The 17,443-nt window shown below is 48.6% G+C and overlaps 1 protein-coding gene across 1 annotated transcript; it reads right to left on the bottom strand.

Annotated features, from left to right (window-relative positions):
• Positions 1-4,357: 4,357 nt before the first annotated feature.
• On the bottom strand, positions 4,358-16,895 carry RIIAD1 (regulatory subunit of type II PKA R-subunit domain containing 1). Its single transcript, XM_063146070.1, has 4 exons — positions 16,812-16,895; positions 9,883-9,959; positions 7,846-7,892; positions 4,358-4,448 (listed from the first exon to the last, which is right to left on the bottom strand). Exons 1-4 carry the CDS (start codon positions 16,893-16,895, stop codon positions 4,375-4,377), a joined length of 282 nt encoding a protein of 93 aa, XP_063002140.1. The 3' UTR covers positions 4,358-4,374.
• Positions 16,896-17,443: the final 548 nt, after the last annotated feature.

Raw genomic sequence — 17,443 nt, 5'->3', positions numbered from 1 at the left:
AAGTTCCTCCTCATCTCTGAGCTCTTATTGTAGGTAGGCAGATCTACACCGTAATGCACTGAAAGGATTTTGTGGTGGGGACGGAGCCTTTGGCATTGATTGACAGTCCCCATCGCCTCCCTGTCACAGAGGAGCGGACAGAAAAGGTCGCTGATGTGCTATTGGCCGAGCTTGCTGTGACCCAAAGGGTCGCTGATTTGCCATTGGCTGAACTTGCGCAAGAGGCCAGCAGAATGACCTAGGAAACAGGTAGAAGCCGCCGCCGCATAGGAACAGGAGGTTGGAAGGGGAAATGGGCCAGAGCACTGAGGAGAAGGCCAGACGGAGAAGTTGCAAAAAGGGCGGAAACTTGGGGTTTGGGGAAGAGAGGTGATCATGGTTAGGCGATGAAGAGGTGACGACGGCTGGCAGTAATTTGAAAACTCCGCGCAGGGTTTGGCCTGAGGGTCTCTAGCAGAGTAACGATACTGACGACGTGTTTTTGCCGAGCGCTCCAGATGTGTCACATCGTCCCGGCGATTCTTATAACGGGTTGCAGAACCCTGCAAAACAGGTTTCATTTTTATAAAGAGCAGCGTCGTGCAGGAGCAGTGCAACTGTGCCCGCTGCGAGGGTTGCTAGGTCTGGCAACGAGACCCCAGCTGTAGGAAGGAGGGCAGGCTGCTGAGCGTGACCCCAGCGGAAACTTTGAGCCATCTTTGAGAGCAGGCCGCTTGGACGGCCGTGCAACGACCCTTCCCTCCTCCACGGCGGCTCCCGCGCCCAGGCACACCTCGCCGTCGGGAGACCCCGCCGTCCCGCGCGGAGAATGGCGGGGCGCAAACGGAGTTGGCTCAGGCAGCTTTGCGTTGGAGGCCACCTGAGGCTGACTTTGACCAGCTCGGCTCTGCCCTCGGTCCTGGGCATCTCCCATAGCCGTTAATCATGTGCTGTTTGCCTTCAGCATTAACGATGCCATCTAAGTGCGCACTGGAATAATCCACACCTTGCGATGGCCGGCTGGCGCGGAGGATCCTGTTGTCAGAACCAGCCTTCCAGATAATTGATACGCCGTCGTTTGTCCTTTACTTTTTTTTTTAAAAAAAAAAAATCTTCCTCCCGAGAGGGAAACTTGAGCGTTCTGTGCTTTAGGTTCGAAACGCTCATGTGGCCTTCAGAAGGAAGTGTGGCCTCTCTCCAGCCCCACCTCTTGTGTCCCTGTGGGGAGGATAACGGGAATCTCTCTCTCTCTCTCGTTAAAAGCAAAGCGTGAAAAGCTGCCAAAAATCTCATTAAGCCCCTACGTGATAACACTTGGGCGTGGGCAGGAGGAAAGGGGGCTCTCTGCCGGAGGAGAGCATGAATATTCACGGGTGCGCTCCGTACTTGCCGCAGGAGGCCCATCCGTTATGGCAAGGTTGACGTCCCGCCTCGTCAAGGTGACTCCTGAGATAATGTCGGAGGATGATTCTGCCAGGCGGGGGAGGAAGGCGCTTAGGAACGTGAGGGTGGGTGGCAGAGAGAGAGAGAGAGGGGGGGGGGCGTGGCGGGTTCAGCAGATGCAGCCTTCTCACGGTGGGCTGCCGGACAGGTTGGATAGCGGAAGTTGGTCCAGAAATCAACCCCATGCACACCTCGGAAGTGATGGACGTGCCCCGTGTTCCTAAGAGATTCGGTTCCACTCACTGCTGCTTCGTTTGCCTTTATTTATTGACTTTTATTTACCCCTCCTCTGTTACTGCCTTACTCCGGCCCCGAATTCTGTCCTCCCCGCCGTCTTCCCTCTTATTATTCTGAGTTGATTTGATTCAACAGAGAAACAAGCTATGTTTGAGGATGCTCAGGCAGCTGTGTCAAGATAAGGACCTCAGAAGAGCCCTAATGCCGGATCAGACCGAGGGTCCATCTAGTCCAGCACTCTGTTCACACAGAGGCCAACGAAGCAGGACATGGTGCCACAGCACCCTCCCGCCCATGTTCCCCAGCAACTGGTGCACGCAGGCTTACTGCCTCGAATACTGGAGGTAGGACATATACACCCTTCATAGCCGCCGCCTCCAGGAATTTATCCCACCCCCTTTTAAAGCCGTCCAAATTGGGGGCCATCACTACATCTTGTGGTAGGGAGTTCCATAACGTAAGAAGAGGCCTGAGGCTGGATCAGACCAAGGGTCCATCTAGTCCAGCAGTCTGTTCACACAGTGGCCGACCAGCCATCGGCCAGGGACCCACAAAGTAGGACGCAACAGCACCCTCCCGCCCATGTTCCTCAGCAACTGGTGCACACAGGCTTATTGCTTCGGATCCTGGAGTTCGCACACAGCCATCAGGGCTGGTAGCTATGGATCGCCTTCTCCTCCAGGAATTGATCCAACCCCCTTTTAAAGCCATCCAAGCGGGTGGCCATCACTACATCTTGTGGTAGCGAGTTTCGTAATTTAACTCTGCGCTGCGTGAAGAAGGCCTTCCTTTTATTTGTCCTGTACAAGATTGCAGAAAGCCTCTGATTGAGCATTAAAAAAAAACACCCGCACCCTTCCTCATGCTCCCTGCCTGCAAGATGGGGGGGGGGGGGACCCTCTCCTGTTTAGCTCCACCAGGTGGCAGCAAAGAATCGCACCTCCGGATGATTTAGAGGCCCTGCGCCCCGGAACTTCAGCCTCTCGGAGCCAATTTTGTCAAACTCTCTCATTCTGGGCACTCGTTCCTTAGGTCACCTTTGGGCTGTGGCTGCTGCAGCTACAGGTTGGAGCCCTGCATACTGGTCCAACAAGCGGGAAGACATGCAGAAGGCCTAAGGTCAGCGAGAGAGGGCCGCCATTTGCAGACCTCGAGCGGCCGCGCGCTTCCGACCCCACTAGGACACAGGAAGCGTTCGTTCGGGAACTGTAGAGCGGGTAGATGAATCGGGGGTGGCACGTGGTTGTTTTAACCATGGATCACTTTGTGATCGAGACACCAACGGCCCGAGCGGTTGGGTGGCGGGTTCTTTTGATTCGTTGGGCTTTCCGCGAATTGAAAAAAGGGGCGGGTGGGAATCCTTTACCGCAATGCCCTCGTGTACAAATATATGATGCAGCCACACTTTGGAATACTGTGTACGGTTCTGGATGTCCCATCTCGAAATTGACATTGTAGAGCCGGGGGATGCTACACAGAGAACTAAGCAGCCTAGCCTCCAGGTGCGTTAAGTCTCCAGATGCCAACTTCCTCAGATGTCAGGGGGAAGATGGAAGTTGTAGTCTAACATAATCTGGTTTATTTCCCATGCCGGCACAGGAAGCAGCCACACCTGCCCGGCCTGCATAGCTTCCCTGTTCTAAACATCTGTGTGATATTCGCCACCCTTGGTTCCAATCTCTGACAGAACGTAATACTTCCGTTGACAGATTTCCGTGGCCGTGATGCTATTTCAGCTGTTGTAGCTTCACTCGGGGGGGTGGGGGGTGATCCTGAGAGGGCTTGGACTTTTGTAAGAAGAGCGTGTGACTTCTAACAGGGAGCTATCGACAAATCCCCATATCCTGACGTAACAAAGAAAATGTAGGTTACAGCGTTTCGCCCCTTCTGCGCCTTTATTGCTTCCCCTGTGACTCGTTTCAATCTGGAGGCCCCTCTGGGCAGAGACTTGGGCTCTGTAACGGGCTGTGTATAGTGTTGGTGCTTAAATAATGATAAAAAAACTACAGCTGCGTTTTGGGAATGACTGTGGAACCAGATTAACAAGGCGATCCTATACATTGCCCACCCCCTACGTGGCGCCCTTCCGATGTTTTGGACTACCGCTCCCATCATTCCTGGTCATTGGCCATCTGGAGGGCGCCCGGTTGGGAAAGGATGCTATATACATGTCTAGGCTGTCTAATTACGTTCTGCAAATGACCGTGGGCCCTGAGCTCTCGGCGCAAATCCCGTACATCTTTACTGAGAGGTAAGTTCCAACGAGTCCGGTGGGAGTGAGACCCAAGTAAGCCTGCACACGATTGCAGCCCTCGCCGTTCTGCAAAAACGCCACCCTTCTGGTTGGCTTGTAGCTACTCGTGAGACCGCTGTGTTCTTTTAAAAGGCCCCGCCTGCCCCCACCCTATACCCCCAAGATGCTCTTCATTTGTGCAAGTAAGGTGGAACCGATATCACTGCTTCGCTGCGAATCCAACTTTATTGGCGGCTTTGGGTGCCTGGAGGAGAAGTGCTTGAAAGGAAAGCAGAAGAGCAAAAGCAAACCCTCTATGGAAATACAAGAAGTGCCTCCCTCTCCATGGGCCTGTGGAGCGGAAAGGTCTGTTTGCTCCTGCGGGAAAAACACACACACACACACAGAGAGAGAGAGATTGAGAGAGAGAGAAAGTAAAGCACAACAGGAGGTGGCGTCCGGCGGAAGCAACACGGCACCACTTAGACGGCCTCATTTAGCTTCTCCATCATTTGCTGCTGGATCTTCTTGGGGAGTTCTGGATTGGTGAAATAGCCTGAAACGACAAGGGTGGGTGGGTGAAAGGAAGGATCAGGCAGTTGCACGGCGGTAGAGCGCATGATTTGCATGCGCGAGGGCCCCCCCAGCTTTGAGCCCTGGCGTCTGCGATGCGAAGGGTTCCAGATAGCGACGTCTGGCCAAGGGCAGCCTCTTCAAACGAAAGCCACGGCACGGAGAGGAGAGGAGGGGAGGCCAGCCAGGCCTCGGTGTGTGTGTGTCCCCCCCACGCCCACCTTTGATGGAACGCTGTCTTCTGTACGGTGCGTTCTCTTCGTCACCGATCTGACCGCAAACTCTGCCGGCCGCTTCTGAGCTCAAGTCCCGCTGCCAGAACTCCACCCTCCCTTGTCGGAGTGGCTTCTGTTTATTTACATGCCCTGCTATTCCGTAATTGCTAAAAGGGGAGGTACGCTGCAAAGAGTGCGCTGCAAAGCCCCTCTTTGACTCAAAATCCCAACCGTGGTACTTTCTGGTACATCCTGGCGCTTTCCGAACGGGTCATAGAATCATAGAATAGCTGAGTTGGAAGGGGCCTACAAGGCCATCGAGTCCAACCCCCTGCTCAGTGCAGGAATCCACCCTAAAGCATCCCTGGCAGATGCTTGTCCAGCTGCCTCTTGAAGGCCTCTAGTGTGGGAGAGCCCACCACCTCCCTAGGTAACTGGTTCCATTGTCGTACTGCTCTAACAGTCAGGAAGTTTTTCTTGATGTCCAGCTGGAATCTGGCTTCCTGTCACTTGAGCCCGTTATTCCGTGTCCTGCACTCTGGGAGGATCGAGAAGAGATCCTGGCCCTCCTCTGCGTGACAACCTTTCAAGTCTTTGAAGAATGCTCTCATGTCTCCCCTCAATCTTCTCTTCTCCAGGCTAAACATGCCCAGTTCTTTCAGTCTCTCTTCACAGGGCTTTGTTTCCAGACCCCTGATCCTCCTGGTCACCCTCCTCTGAACACGCTCCAGCTTGTCTGCGTCCTTCTTGAATTGTGGAGCCCAGAACTGGACGCAATACTCTAGATGAGGCCTAACCGGGGCCAAATAGAGAGGAACCAGTCGGTCATGCTGGCTAGCGGCTGCTGGGAGTTGTACTCCTAACAAGTAATCAGGAAGGTCAGCAGAGCCTGCCTTGAGCAGCGGGCTGGACTAGAGGACCTCTGAGGTCCCTTACAATGCTTTTAAGATTCTACATCTGGAGGGCGCCAGGTTGGGGGGGGGAGGCTAATACATATGCATTTGGACACTCTGCGCATGTTCAGCGGCCTGCTTCCCATTCTCATTCTGCATGCCCCGCAGCCAAACCCTGGTGTTTCAAAAGACCTGTCTTAAGTGCTCAGCTTTGGGAAAGTTCAGGCTCCAGTTAAAGCCCTCTCTTCTCAGCCAGCTTTGGGGGGAGATCATAGCTCAGCAGCGGATCATCTGCTTGCATGCAGGAGGTTCGGGGGGGGGGACGGGATGACGACTACTGTACCCACCCACTCGCCACCTAGGCAGATCGCAGCTTTTGAAATGCTGATATTGTACCATCGTACAATCACGGTGCCTTCCAGTGCCTTCCATAAGAACTGCCGCCCGCCTGGGTTTTTAAATGGGTAGATTTGCCGAGTAAATGAATACGGGCGACAGGAGGCCGTGAAGAGATTTCAGTCCGGTGGGGAATCCTTGCGAAGGGGGAGAGAACAGGGCTGCTCCGAGTCCGTCCCTATTTCCATCTGTGAAATGGTGGGGAACTCTGGGATGGAGGTCATTTTGGCTGGGATGAAAATTATTATTATTATTATTATTATTATTATTATTATTATTATTATTATTAGTATCCCGCCTTTTGCCCAATGCTGGGCCTCAAGGCGGCCTTACAAAGTTTAAAATATACATGGGGGGGAGGGAAACAAAACCATAAACAATTAAAAAATACACAACAAAATTATAAGACATTAACATAGAGGGAGGGGCGGATTATTCTCCAAAGGCCTGCTTGAACAAAAAAGTTTTTGCCTGCTTCCGAAAGCCCATCAAGGAGGGAGCCAGCCTAGCTTCCCTGGGAAGAGAGTTCCAGAGCACCGGAGCAGCCACCGAGAAGGCCCTCTCCCATGTTCCCACCAAGCGTGCCTGTGAAGATGGCGGGACTGAAAGAAGGGCTTTTCCAGAAGATCTCAAAGCATGGGCAGGCTCATAAGGGAGAATACGGTCTTTCAAATAACTTGGACCCAAGCCATATAGGGCTTTATCGGTCATAACCAGCACTTTGAATTGTGCCCAGAAACAGACTGGAAGCCAGTGGAGCTGTTTTAACAGGGGAGTCAATGGAATCAGTTCCCTAGGGAGGTTGTGGGCTCCCCCACGCTAGAGGTCTTCAAGAGGCAGCTGGACAAGCATCTGTCGGGGATGCTTTAGGGTGGATTCCTACATTGAGCAGGGGGTTGGACTCGATGGCCTTGTAGGCCCCTTCCAACTCTGCTATTCTATGATTCTATGAGTTGTCTGCTCCCTGTAACCAGCCCCGGTCAACAATCTGGCTGCAGCTCTTTGAACCAGCTGGAGTTTCCGAACACTCTTCAAAGGCAGCCCCACGTAGAGCGCGTTACAGTAATCCAATCGGGATGTAACTAAGGCATGTGTCACCGTGGCCAGGTCCGACAGCTCTAGGAACGGGCATAGCTGGCGCACTAGCTTTAACTGTGCAAATGCACTCCTGGCCACTGCCAAAACCTGGGCATCCAGGCTCAGGGCTGAATCCAGAAGTACACCCAAGCTGCGGACCTGTGTCTTCAGAGGGAGTGTAGCCCCATCCAACACAAGCTGAATCCCTATTCCCTGATCTGCCTTTCGACTGACCAGGAGCACCTCTGTCTTATCTGGATTAAGCTTCAATTTGTTCGCCCTCATCCAATCCATTACTGCCAACAAACACCGGTTTAGCACAGAAACTGCTTCCTTGGAAGGAAGGAAGGCCTGAAAGCCACAATGGAACATGGGAAGCCGTTTTACAGTGAGTCCATCTAGCCTAGTACGGCTAGGAGCACTGGCTGGCAGCCGCGCATCGTGTTTTCAGACGGGGGATCTACGCTGGCTGGCAACAGATCTCTCAAGAGTTGCAGGCAGGAGCTTTGCCCTGTGCTACCTGGAGATGCTGAGGGCTGAATATGGGAGTGTTTCCCTGCAGGAAGTGATCTGTGAACATTTTGCTGCAATCCACTTTTTCTCTCTGAGAAGTTGGGATGTTCTTGGACATTCTGTGACACCGGTAGTATCGCAGCCAATCAGAGACAAGTTCTGCCAGCTGCGGCGGTAACTTCTAGGCCCTGATTCCTTGTACTTGTGTTGGCTGTGCAAGAACTATACTATACCACCCATGATGGGGGAATTTCTTCTGACCTGCAAGGTTAATATAAATTCTTACCTGCGGCAAATTCTCGAATATTCTCTGGTCTTCGCATCAGGACTTCCCTGGGAATAATAAAGGGGGAGGGAGAGAAGGACAGAAATAGACTTTTAAAAGAGTTTTTTAAACAGTTGTGATCTCCCCCCCCTGCTCCCCCCCCCAGCACAGTTTTGTAGGTTCTTGTGAAAAGTACACAAGACAAATTGGTAAATTACTCCTTCCTTATCGGGAATCGATAAGCCAATTAGCAACCGAGGAGAAACGTTTAATTTACATCTGCATCCACCTTTGGCGGGGAGAAGGGTAGAGGGAGTTTTATATTAAGAACAAGAGCGGACAACCGTCAAAGAGCCGAGGAAATATTTATAACAATTAAAAATACCTCTTCTGAATTACGCAGCTCCCGCATCGGGAATCAATAAAGCAATTAGCAGAGGCGCTGGGGGAACAAGCCTCCGAGTTGGGTGGAAGAAATTGGACAAAAAGTTCATAAGGATGAAGTGCTGCCTCATAAAATAACCCCTGGCTTCCTTGTAAATTAAAGTAACTTTTAGGAGTGGGCAGCTGGCAGCCCTGAACCGTAACCTGGCCTGCAAAATTTGCCCACTACTAGGGTGATCCTATGGAAAGGAGGGCAGGGCTCCTGTATCTGTAACAGTTGTAAAGAAAAGGGAATTTCAGCAGGTGTCATTTGTATGCATGCAGCACCTGGTAAAATTCCTTCTTCGTCACAACAGTTAAAGCTGCAGGAGCTGTACTAGTGTGACCAGATACAAAAGAGGTCAGGGCTCCTGTAGCTGTACCTGTTGTAATGAAGGAATTTCACTGGGTGCTGCATGCATACAAATGACACCTGCTGAAATTTCCTTTTCTATACAACTGTTAAAAGATACAGGAGCCCTGTCCTCCTTTCCATAGGGTCACCCTACCTTTGCAGTACCTGGTGAAATTCCCTCTTCCATCACAACCATTAAAGCTGCAGGAGCCCTGCCCTCTTGGCCAGGTACAAAAGATCAGGTTTCCTGCAGCTTTAACTGTTGTGACGAAGAGGATAAAAATACAGGGTTCCTGTCCTCCTTTCCATATGGTCACCCTACCCACTACCCTTGTCCTTTCCAGTAGCAAAAGGTTCCCTACAGTTTAAACAAAACCATACAGTAAAGTCCTCCCTGGACTGTACCACTTTGAAATATTGCCAGACGGGGTTCATCGATTGGGATGCTTCGCCATACTCAATTCATCTGGAAAGCTAGCACTTCTAAGAAAACATTGGCCAAGAACATTAATCTCTGTTGTGTTAGTTTTCTACACGCAAGGTACTTTTAGTGGTTTTGTTTTGATTTTGAGAGGAGTATTTAAAATATGATTTCCCTGCCTGCTGCCTGAAAAGAGCTGCAGTCCGGGAGAACTTAAGTGAGTTTTTGGAATGGATAGGGGGACCCTATGAAAAGGAGGACAGGGCTCCTGTATCTTTAACAGTTGTATAAAAAAGAGAATTTCAGCAGGTGTCATTTGTATACACGCAGTATTTAAATACATGCAGCACCTGGTGAAATCCCCTCTTCATCGCAACAGCAGCCCTGCCTTCTTTTGTATCTGGCCACTCTAGCTGTACTCGAGGGCAGAGCTCCTGCAGCTAGACTAAAGTGACCAGATACAAAAGAGGGCAGCTTTCACTGTTGTGATGAAGAGGGGATTTCACCAGGTGCTGCATGCATTTAAATGACACCTACTGAAATCCCCTTTTCGATGCAACTGTTAAAGACCCAGGAGCCCGGTCCTCCTTTCCATAGCGGCACCCTAGAAATGGATAACTTAGCTAGAAGGTCTCCCATACTCTTGAAATGACATCTCTGTCCCTTTAAAACCTACAAGCTGCTGGATGGAGAAGGCAAGGCCTTTCTTTCCTTAATTGCTGTAATATCAGCTGTTTCCCCTCTAGCAATCATGGGTTTTCCAGTTGCTGCCTTTTCTTCCACCTGCCTGTTGGGAATTTTGAGAGAACCTTGTGGGCACTCTGGCAAAATGGCTTCCGCGAGGTCTTGAGAAACTTACTTGAGAAACCCTGATAGCAGCAGCTCCAGCTCTTTGTGGGAACGTAAGTATTTCTCATTCGCTATCCTGGCATTTATCTAGAAATAAAAGCATGCAGCACAAGTCAAGGGCCAGGCAAAAGTGGGCAGCTTGTGACCCTCAAGACGTTTTGGCCTACGGCTCCCAGAGCCCTCACCGTTGGCTAGGCTGGCCAGGGCTGATGGGAGTTGTAGTCCAAACATCTGGAAGGCCACAAGTTGCCTGGGCTAAGGCTTAAATATCTGGAATGCATAGCTTATACGTAACTGTTTGTCAATCCTTTATGTTCCTAATGTTTGTTTATTTATTTATTAATTAATTTATTACACTTATATACCGCTCCCATAGCCAGGGCTCTCTGGGCGGTTTACAGAAATTCTAAAATTGAGGTAAAAACAAGTATACAAAATTTAAAACTCTAAAACACAGAGCATACACACCTAAAGCGTTAAAAACCGATTTAAAAACTAAAGATGTGGGTAATTAGGACATGTTATGGCTAAAAGTCTGTTTCTCACCACTGCCTCTGTCCATTTCATGAACAAAGCTCCTAGTCAGACCTCCGTGGCTTGTGGCCAGAACTCTTATCCATTTGGCCCGTTTTATTTTTAAGACACCTGCGTTCACAGCCATCACATGTCGGGGTCCCCCAATCCAGGGAGCAGTGTTGCGGTTGGTGTGTAACTCTGTTTGGTTTCATAAAGCGAAGGTATTTGTCCATTCCGGGGAGTCACAGGGATTGGGGTTGGTTTTATTCGGTGGGCCCTTATGGAACTGGGCATTTATCACTATTCACAAGCGGCACTTTGCACGTTACAAAAAAACAAAAATCCAGTCAGGGAAGCATGTGAGAGGCGTGTGCAAATCAGGCTCCACAATATTATTCTCTCTCTTTTCTCTCTCATGGCGGTTTTTTCTAGATGGACGTGACGGGCTTTGCCAGGTCATGCTGTCTTTTACCGTGATTCAGAAATTTCCTATTGAAAATGTTTTAAGTGTGACTGCTTTCTAGATATTGGTGCAGATGTATTTTGGTAGGGCCAATTTCTGAAGGTCTTTTGTATAGTTTTTTGATGTGATGTCAGCGATTGATGTGATTAACGGAATAGTTATGATCTTTTCCTGTTGCCATAGTTCTTCAAATTCCAAAGCCAATGGTGTATATTTTTCTCTTTTCCGCTTCCTTTTCTACAACATTTTTGTCATCGGGTATTGCTATGTCAATGAGGTATGTGGTTTTTTCCTTTTGTCTATAATATGTCTGGTCGGTGGCAAGGTATTGTCTTGTCCGTATGAATTGTTCTGTCCCGGTATATTTTATGATCTGCATTTTCCAAGATTATTTCGGGTCAGCATAGTATGGTGTAGGTTGTTTGATGAGGTTGAATTTGATGGCCAATTGTTGGTGAATTATTTTTGCAGTCTGTCCGTATAGTCCATTCCTGACAAAATTCTGCATCCTCCTGTTACATGGCCTATTATTTCTTGGAATTGATGACATTTCCTACATGAATCCGTTGTTACAATGTTATCTTTCAGGATGTATCTTTGGTAGTTCTTGGTTGCCATGACTTGACCCGGGTGACTATTAGGTATCCTTTTGTTTCAGGAAATAGCTTGCCCATTTTTATTAATATTAGTATTATTCCATCAAATTCAAGACTAATTTGATCTCATTTTTTGTGGACTGTGGGAATGCTGTGGACGTCGTATATCTTGACTTCAGCAAAGCTTTTGACAAAGTACCACATGACATTCTGATTAACAAACTAGCTAAAAGTGGGCTAGATGGAACAACTATTAGGTGGATTCACAGTTGGCTACAGAATCGGGCTCAAAGAGTACTTATCAATGGCTTCTCAAACTGGGGAGAGGCAACGAGTGGGGTGCCGCAGGGCTCAGTCCTGGGCCCAATGCTCTTCAACGTTTTTATTAATGATTTGGACAAGGAGGTGCAGGGAACGCTGATCAAATTTGCAGATGACACAAAATTGGGTGGGATAGCTAATGGCCTGGAAGACAGATACAAATTTCAAAGTGATCTTGATAGGCTGGAGTGCTGGGCTGAAAACAACAGGATGAAATTGAATAGGGATAAATGCCAAGTTCAACATTTAGGAAAAAGAAACCAAATGCACAGTTGCAAGATGGGGGATACTTGGCTCAGCAATACTACAAACGAGAAGGATCTTGGAATTGTTTGATGATGGGAAGTGTAGTCCAACATGCATAGTAAGACGGACCCATTTTATCCCTTCCCCTGACTATAATGGCCATGCTGGCTGGATGATGGGAAGTGTAGTCCAACATTCATAGTAAGATGGACCCGTCTTATCTGTTCCCCTGACTATAATGGCCATGCTGGCTGGATGATGGGAAGTGTAGTCCAACATTCAGAGTAAGACGGACCCGTCTTATCCTTTCCCCTGACTATAATGGCCATGCTGGCTTGATGATGGGAAGTGTAGTCCAACATTCAGAGTAAGATGGACCCGTCTTATCTGTTCCCCTGACTATAATGGCCATGCTGGCTGGATGATGGGAAGTGTAGTCCAACATTCAGAGTAAGACGGACCCGTCTTATCCCTTCCCCTGACTATAATGGCCATGCTGGCTTGATGATGGGAAGTGTAGTCCAACATGCATGGTAAGACGGACCCGTTTTATCCCTTCCTCTGACTATAATGGCCATGCTGGCTGGATGATGGGAAGTGTAGTCCAACATTCATAGTAAGATGGACCCGTCTTATCTGTTCCCCTGACTATAATGGCCATGCTGGCTGGATGATGGGAAGTGTAGTCCAACATTCATAGTAAGACGGACCCGTTTTATCCCTTCCTCTTACTATAATGGCCATGCTGGCTGGATGATGGGAAGTATAGTCCAACATTCAGAGTAAGACGGACCCGTCTTATCTGTTCCCCTCACTATAATGGCCATGCTGGCTTGATGATGGGAAGTGTAGTCCAACATGCATAGTAAGATGGACCCGTTTTATCCCTTCCCCTGACTATAATGGCCATGCTGGCTGGATGATGGGAAGTATAGTCCAACATTCAGAGTAAGACGGACCCGTTTTATCCCTTCCCTTCACTATAATGGCCATGCTGGCTTGATGATGGGAAGTGTAGTCCAACATGCATAGTAAGACGGACCCGTTTTATCCCTTCCTCTGACTATAATGGCCATGCTGGCTGCATGATGGGAAGTGTAGTCCAACATTCATAGTAAGATGGACCCGTCTTATCTGTTCCCCTGACTATAATGGCCATGCTGGCTTGATGATGGGAAGTGTAGTCCAACATGCATAGTAAGACGGACCCGTTTTATCCCTTCCTCTGACTATAATGGCCATGCTGGCTGCATGATGGGAAGTGTAGTCCAACATTCATAGTAAGATGGACCCGTCTTATCTGTTCCCCTGACTATAATGGCCATGCTGGCTGCATGATGGGAAGTGTAGTCCAACATTCATAGTAAGACGGACCCGTCTTATCTGTTCCCCTGACTATAATGGCTATGCTGGCTGGATGATGGGAAGTGTAGTCCAACGCATTTGGAGGGTGCTGGGTCAGGGAAGGCTGCTGTCGAAAAAGGAGGAGAGGGTAGAGATTGAAGAACGTAGCATGTGGACAGGTGAGCAGCTGGGGAGACGGCATCCTTTTGCCAGCCCATGGAGGTATGAAGGGACAACATAAGAATTGGGGAGGGGTTGGTATTTCTCCCCTTCCTTCTGGCAAGCAAAACGCAGCAGAGCAAATGCATCATTTTTTGTATGTTTGGGATGTGTCCGGACAGTTATTCTGGAATGGCCGAGCCAGGTGCACTGGATCCTTAACAAGACAGCCACAGTCTGAATGGGGACAGATTTGCCAGGGGACAGAAAAGCTGGGAAGGTTAGAGCAGACGGGACACCCACGACAGAGGCGTTTCCAGCTGCAGAGAGGCCTGTTGAAATGGACCTTTGTGGCACCTTGAAGACCGCATAGATTTATTGTGGCTTCAGCTTTCGTGGCCTTGCTGTGCCTGATGTGCTGGGCTGTGGTCCATGAAAGCTTCTGCGCCAATTAATCTGTTGGTCTTTAAGGTGCCGCCGTGCTCTCTTTTTGCGTGTCCGCTGTAACGGACTGACAACATGGCACGATTAAAATACAGCCTCAGTTAGCTTTTAGGGTTCTGCATAATACCATCCGCTTCACCTGCACAAAATGCCGCAAAATAAGTGTGACCACTGAGTGCGCACGTGCAGACTCCGAAAACGTGTGCTGAGCATGTGCAGAGTGCCTTTGCCAATGAGCTACCCCCCATACATTTGAGGTTCAAACGTTCAAGGATCCACCTTGCAAATAGGCTACTGACATTACTTTTCAGGATAAACCATAAGCCACTCTTCCGAACCTGGCTTCCTCCAGATGTTTCAACTTCAACTCCCATCAGCCACAGCCAGGTTGGCCACTGGTTAGAAATCCTGGGACTTGTAGTCCAAAACATCTGGAGAAGGCAACCATAGGCTTTAGCTTCTGAAAATAACTCTCAGATTTCCAAGCCCAGGAAGTCCTGAGCGTATGAAAATTATTATTATTATTATTATTATTATTATTATTATTATTATTATTATTATTATTATTATTATTTATTTATTTATATAGCACCATCAATGTACATGGTGCTGTACAGAGTAAAACAGTAAATAGCAAGGCCCTGCCGCATAGGCTTACAATCTAATAAAATCATAGTAAAACAGTAAGGAGGGGAAGAGAATGCCAACAGGCACAGGGTAGGGTAAAACTAACAGTATAAAGTCCACACAACATCAAGTTTTAAAAGCTTTAGGAAAAAGAAAAGTTTTTAGTTGAGCTTTAAAAGCTGTGATTCAACTTGTAGTTCTCAAATGTTCTGGAAGAGCGTTCCAGGCGTAAGGGGCAGCCGAAGAAAATGGACGAAGCCGAGCAAGGGAAGTAGAGGCCCTTGGGCAGGCGAAAAACGTGGCATCAGAGGAGCGAAGAGCACGAGCGGGGCAATAGTGTGAGATGAGAGAGGAGAGATAGGAAGGAGCTAGACCGTGAAAAGCTTTGAAGGTTAACAGGAGAAGTTTATATTGGATTCTGAAGCGAATTGGAAGCCAATGAAGAGATTTCAGAAGCGGAGTAACATGGTCAGAGCGGCGAGCCAAGAAGATGCTCTTTGCGGCAGAGCGGTGAACAGAAACCAACGGACTGATGTGGGAAAGTATGTGACAATCCCACGTGCATCACTTTTGCTGCATGGGCATTTTGTGTGCAGGTTAGTGGGTGGAAGCATGCATAATCTAAAACTCTGATTACACCAGAAATAGAAGGTGTATTGCCTCTCACATACACATGTATCCCGGTGTAATTAATAATTGGAGTGAGAAGGCCCAGTTTCAAATCTGTTTCTAGCCCTGAAGCTCATGGCATAATTTTGGGCCAGGTGCTTTTTCTCATCCTAGCCTACCTGACAGGGTTGATCTGAGGATAAAACTGGACTGGGGAATGCCATCTTGAGCTGTTTGGAGGATGCAGGGGATAAAAGCAACAACAGCTGCAAAAATAATTCACCGCCTGGCCATCAAATTCAACCTCATCAAATAACCTATACCATACTATAGATACTCACCCAAAACAATCTTAGAAAATTGAGAACATAAAATACACTGGGACAGAACAATTCATATGGACAAGACAATACTTTGCAACTGACCAGACATCACAGTCATAAACAAAAAAAGAAAAACACACCTACCTCATTGACATAGCAATAGCTAATGACAAAAATGTTGTAGAAAAGGAAGAGGAACAGAGAGAAAAATATACACCAGTGGCTATGGAAGTTAAAGAACTATGGCAACAGGAAAAGGTCACAGTTACCCCATAAGTCATATCAGTCACCTGCATCACATCAAAGAGCCATACTGAAAACTTTCACAAACTGGGCCTACCAAAATGCATCCAGACCAACATCCAGAAAGCAGTCGCACTTAAAACATGCTCCATAGTCCGGAAATTCCTGAAGAAGGAAAAGACAGCATGACTTCGCAAAGCCCGTCACGTCCACCTAGAAAAACTGCCACAAGCGAGAGAAGAGAGATAATATTGTGGAGCCTGATTTGCACACACCTCTTCCATGCTTTCCTTACTGGGTTTTTGTCTTTTTGTAACGTGTGAATACCCCAGTTCCATAAAGGCCCACAGAATAAAGCTTCCCCCAATCCCTGCAACTCCCCAGAATGGATGCTTTATTAAGCTTTATTAAGCAAAACAAAGTTACGCATCAAACTGCACGACGGCATCATCAATCAAACAAAAAATAGGCAGTCCCAAAAAACAACCATTTTTTAAACCGCAACAAGAGCCTTAAACATTTATTCTGAAAGAAAAGGTAAAAACATCGGTTTTTTGATCACCATCTTTCTGAAGAGAGCCGTGAATGAAGACGTCCTTTTCGCTTGCTTGTCCAAGCCGTTCTTTTGAGATCCTGTCTCTCCATCTTTCAGCATTTTAAAATCAGGGGGGGAAAAACATCTATCTTATCTACCCAAAAGGAAAATGCTCCTTCCAAAAACGGAGTGGCTGCCTCCGAAAAACTCCCCCCCCCTCTCAATCTCTTCTCACCGTGTGTGCGTGTCGTCATTAATACTATTAATTCTCGCTTAGCCTTACGGTTAAACAAAGAGACCCGTGCAAAGGAACGAGAAATGCATCCTCGCCTTCTCTCCCTCTCTGCACCCCAAAACCGTTCCTTGCAGGGGTGAACCAAACTCCCAGCATGCACTGGGCAGCATAGCAGTGAGCCAAGAATAGGTACAATTGCAAGAGTTACTTATTTTTTAGATGGGGGCTCTTCTTTTTTAAGGGGGGGGTCTCCCCTCCTCCTCTTTCCCCGTACCCACCTTGAATTGCATGAGCTTATCATGTTGCTCTCCTTTGAGGGAGCCCACGTCCAGGCACTCCAAACCTGACTCCACGTCAACCATCTTGCCGGCTGCTTTTCAAAGGCAGGCTGGCTGCTGTTAGCGTTGCCATGGGGACGGTTGCTACCGGCCGCCTTGGCCTTGCCCTAGGAGACGGCTGGCGCGGGCGCTCCCCTCCCTTAACGCCAACGCTGCCACCCCTCCCTGGCCTGATTTGGGGGTGGGGGAGGGCATCTTAATTACCACTCCTTGCCTTTAAAAAATCAAAACAGAAAAAGAAAAAACACTTCGGTAAAATACGCACGCTTTAAGGTACCCGAGGCTTGCAAAGCGGCATCCTCTTCGCTGGTGATGTCTGCAAAATGGCCCCTTTTAAGAACATCAGAAGAGCCCTGTTGGATCAGACCGAGGGTCCGTCTAGTCCAGCACTCTGTTCGCATAGTGGCCGACCAGCCGTCGACCAGGACACGGGTGCAACAGTACCCTCCCGCCCATGTTCCCCAGCAACCGGCTTTTACTGCCTCTGGAAGTAGCACCCATCAGCCTTGCAGGTGTTTTTACGCACACGTCTCCTGGCAGTGCAAAACCACACGCAGTGTGATTTTTGCACA

Source organism: Elgaria multicarinata, chromosome 21 (genome assembly GCF_023053635.1).
Source record: "Elgaria multicarinata webbii isolate HBS135686 ecotype San Diego chromosome 21, rElgMul1.1.pri, whole genome shotgun sequence".
NCBI lineage: Eukaryota > Metazoa > Chordata > Lepidosauria > Squamata > Anguidae > Elgaria > Elgaria multicarinata.
This window is presented reverse-complemented; position numbering and strand designations above follow the sequence as displayed.

Coding starts and splice junctions, on each gene's coding strand:
- RIIAD1 (XM_063146070.1), bottom strand. CDS start 16,895: ATGGTTGACGTGGAGTCAGGTTTGGAGTGCCTGGACGTGGGCTCCCTC. Junction 9,960..16,811: donor ATAAGCTCATGCAATTCAAG/GTGGGTACGGGG, acceptor TTTTATTTCTAG/ATAAATGCCAGGATAGCGAA. Junction 7,893..9,882: donor CTGCTATCAGGGTTTCTCAA/GTAAGTTTCTCA, acceptor TATTATTCCCAG/GGAAGTCCTGATGCGAAGAC.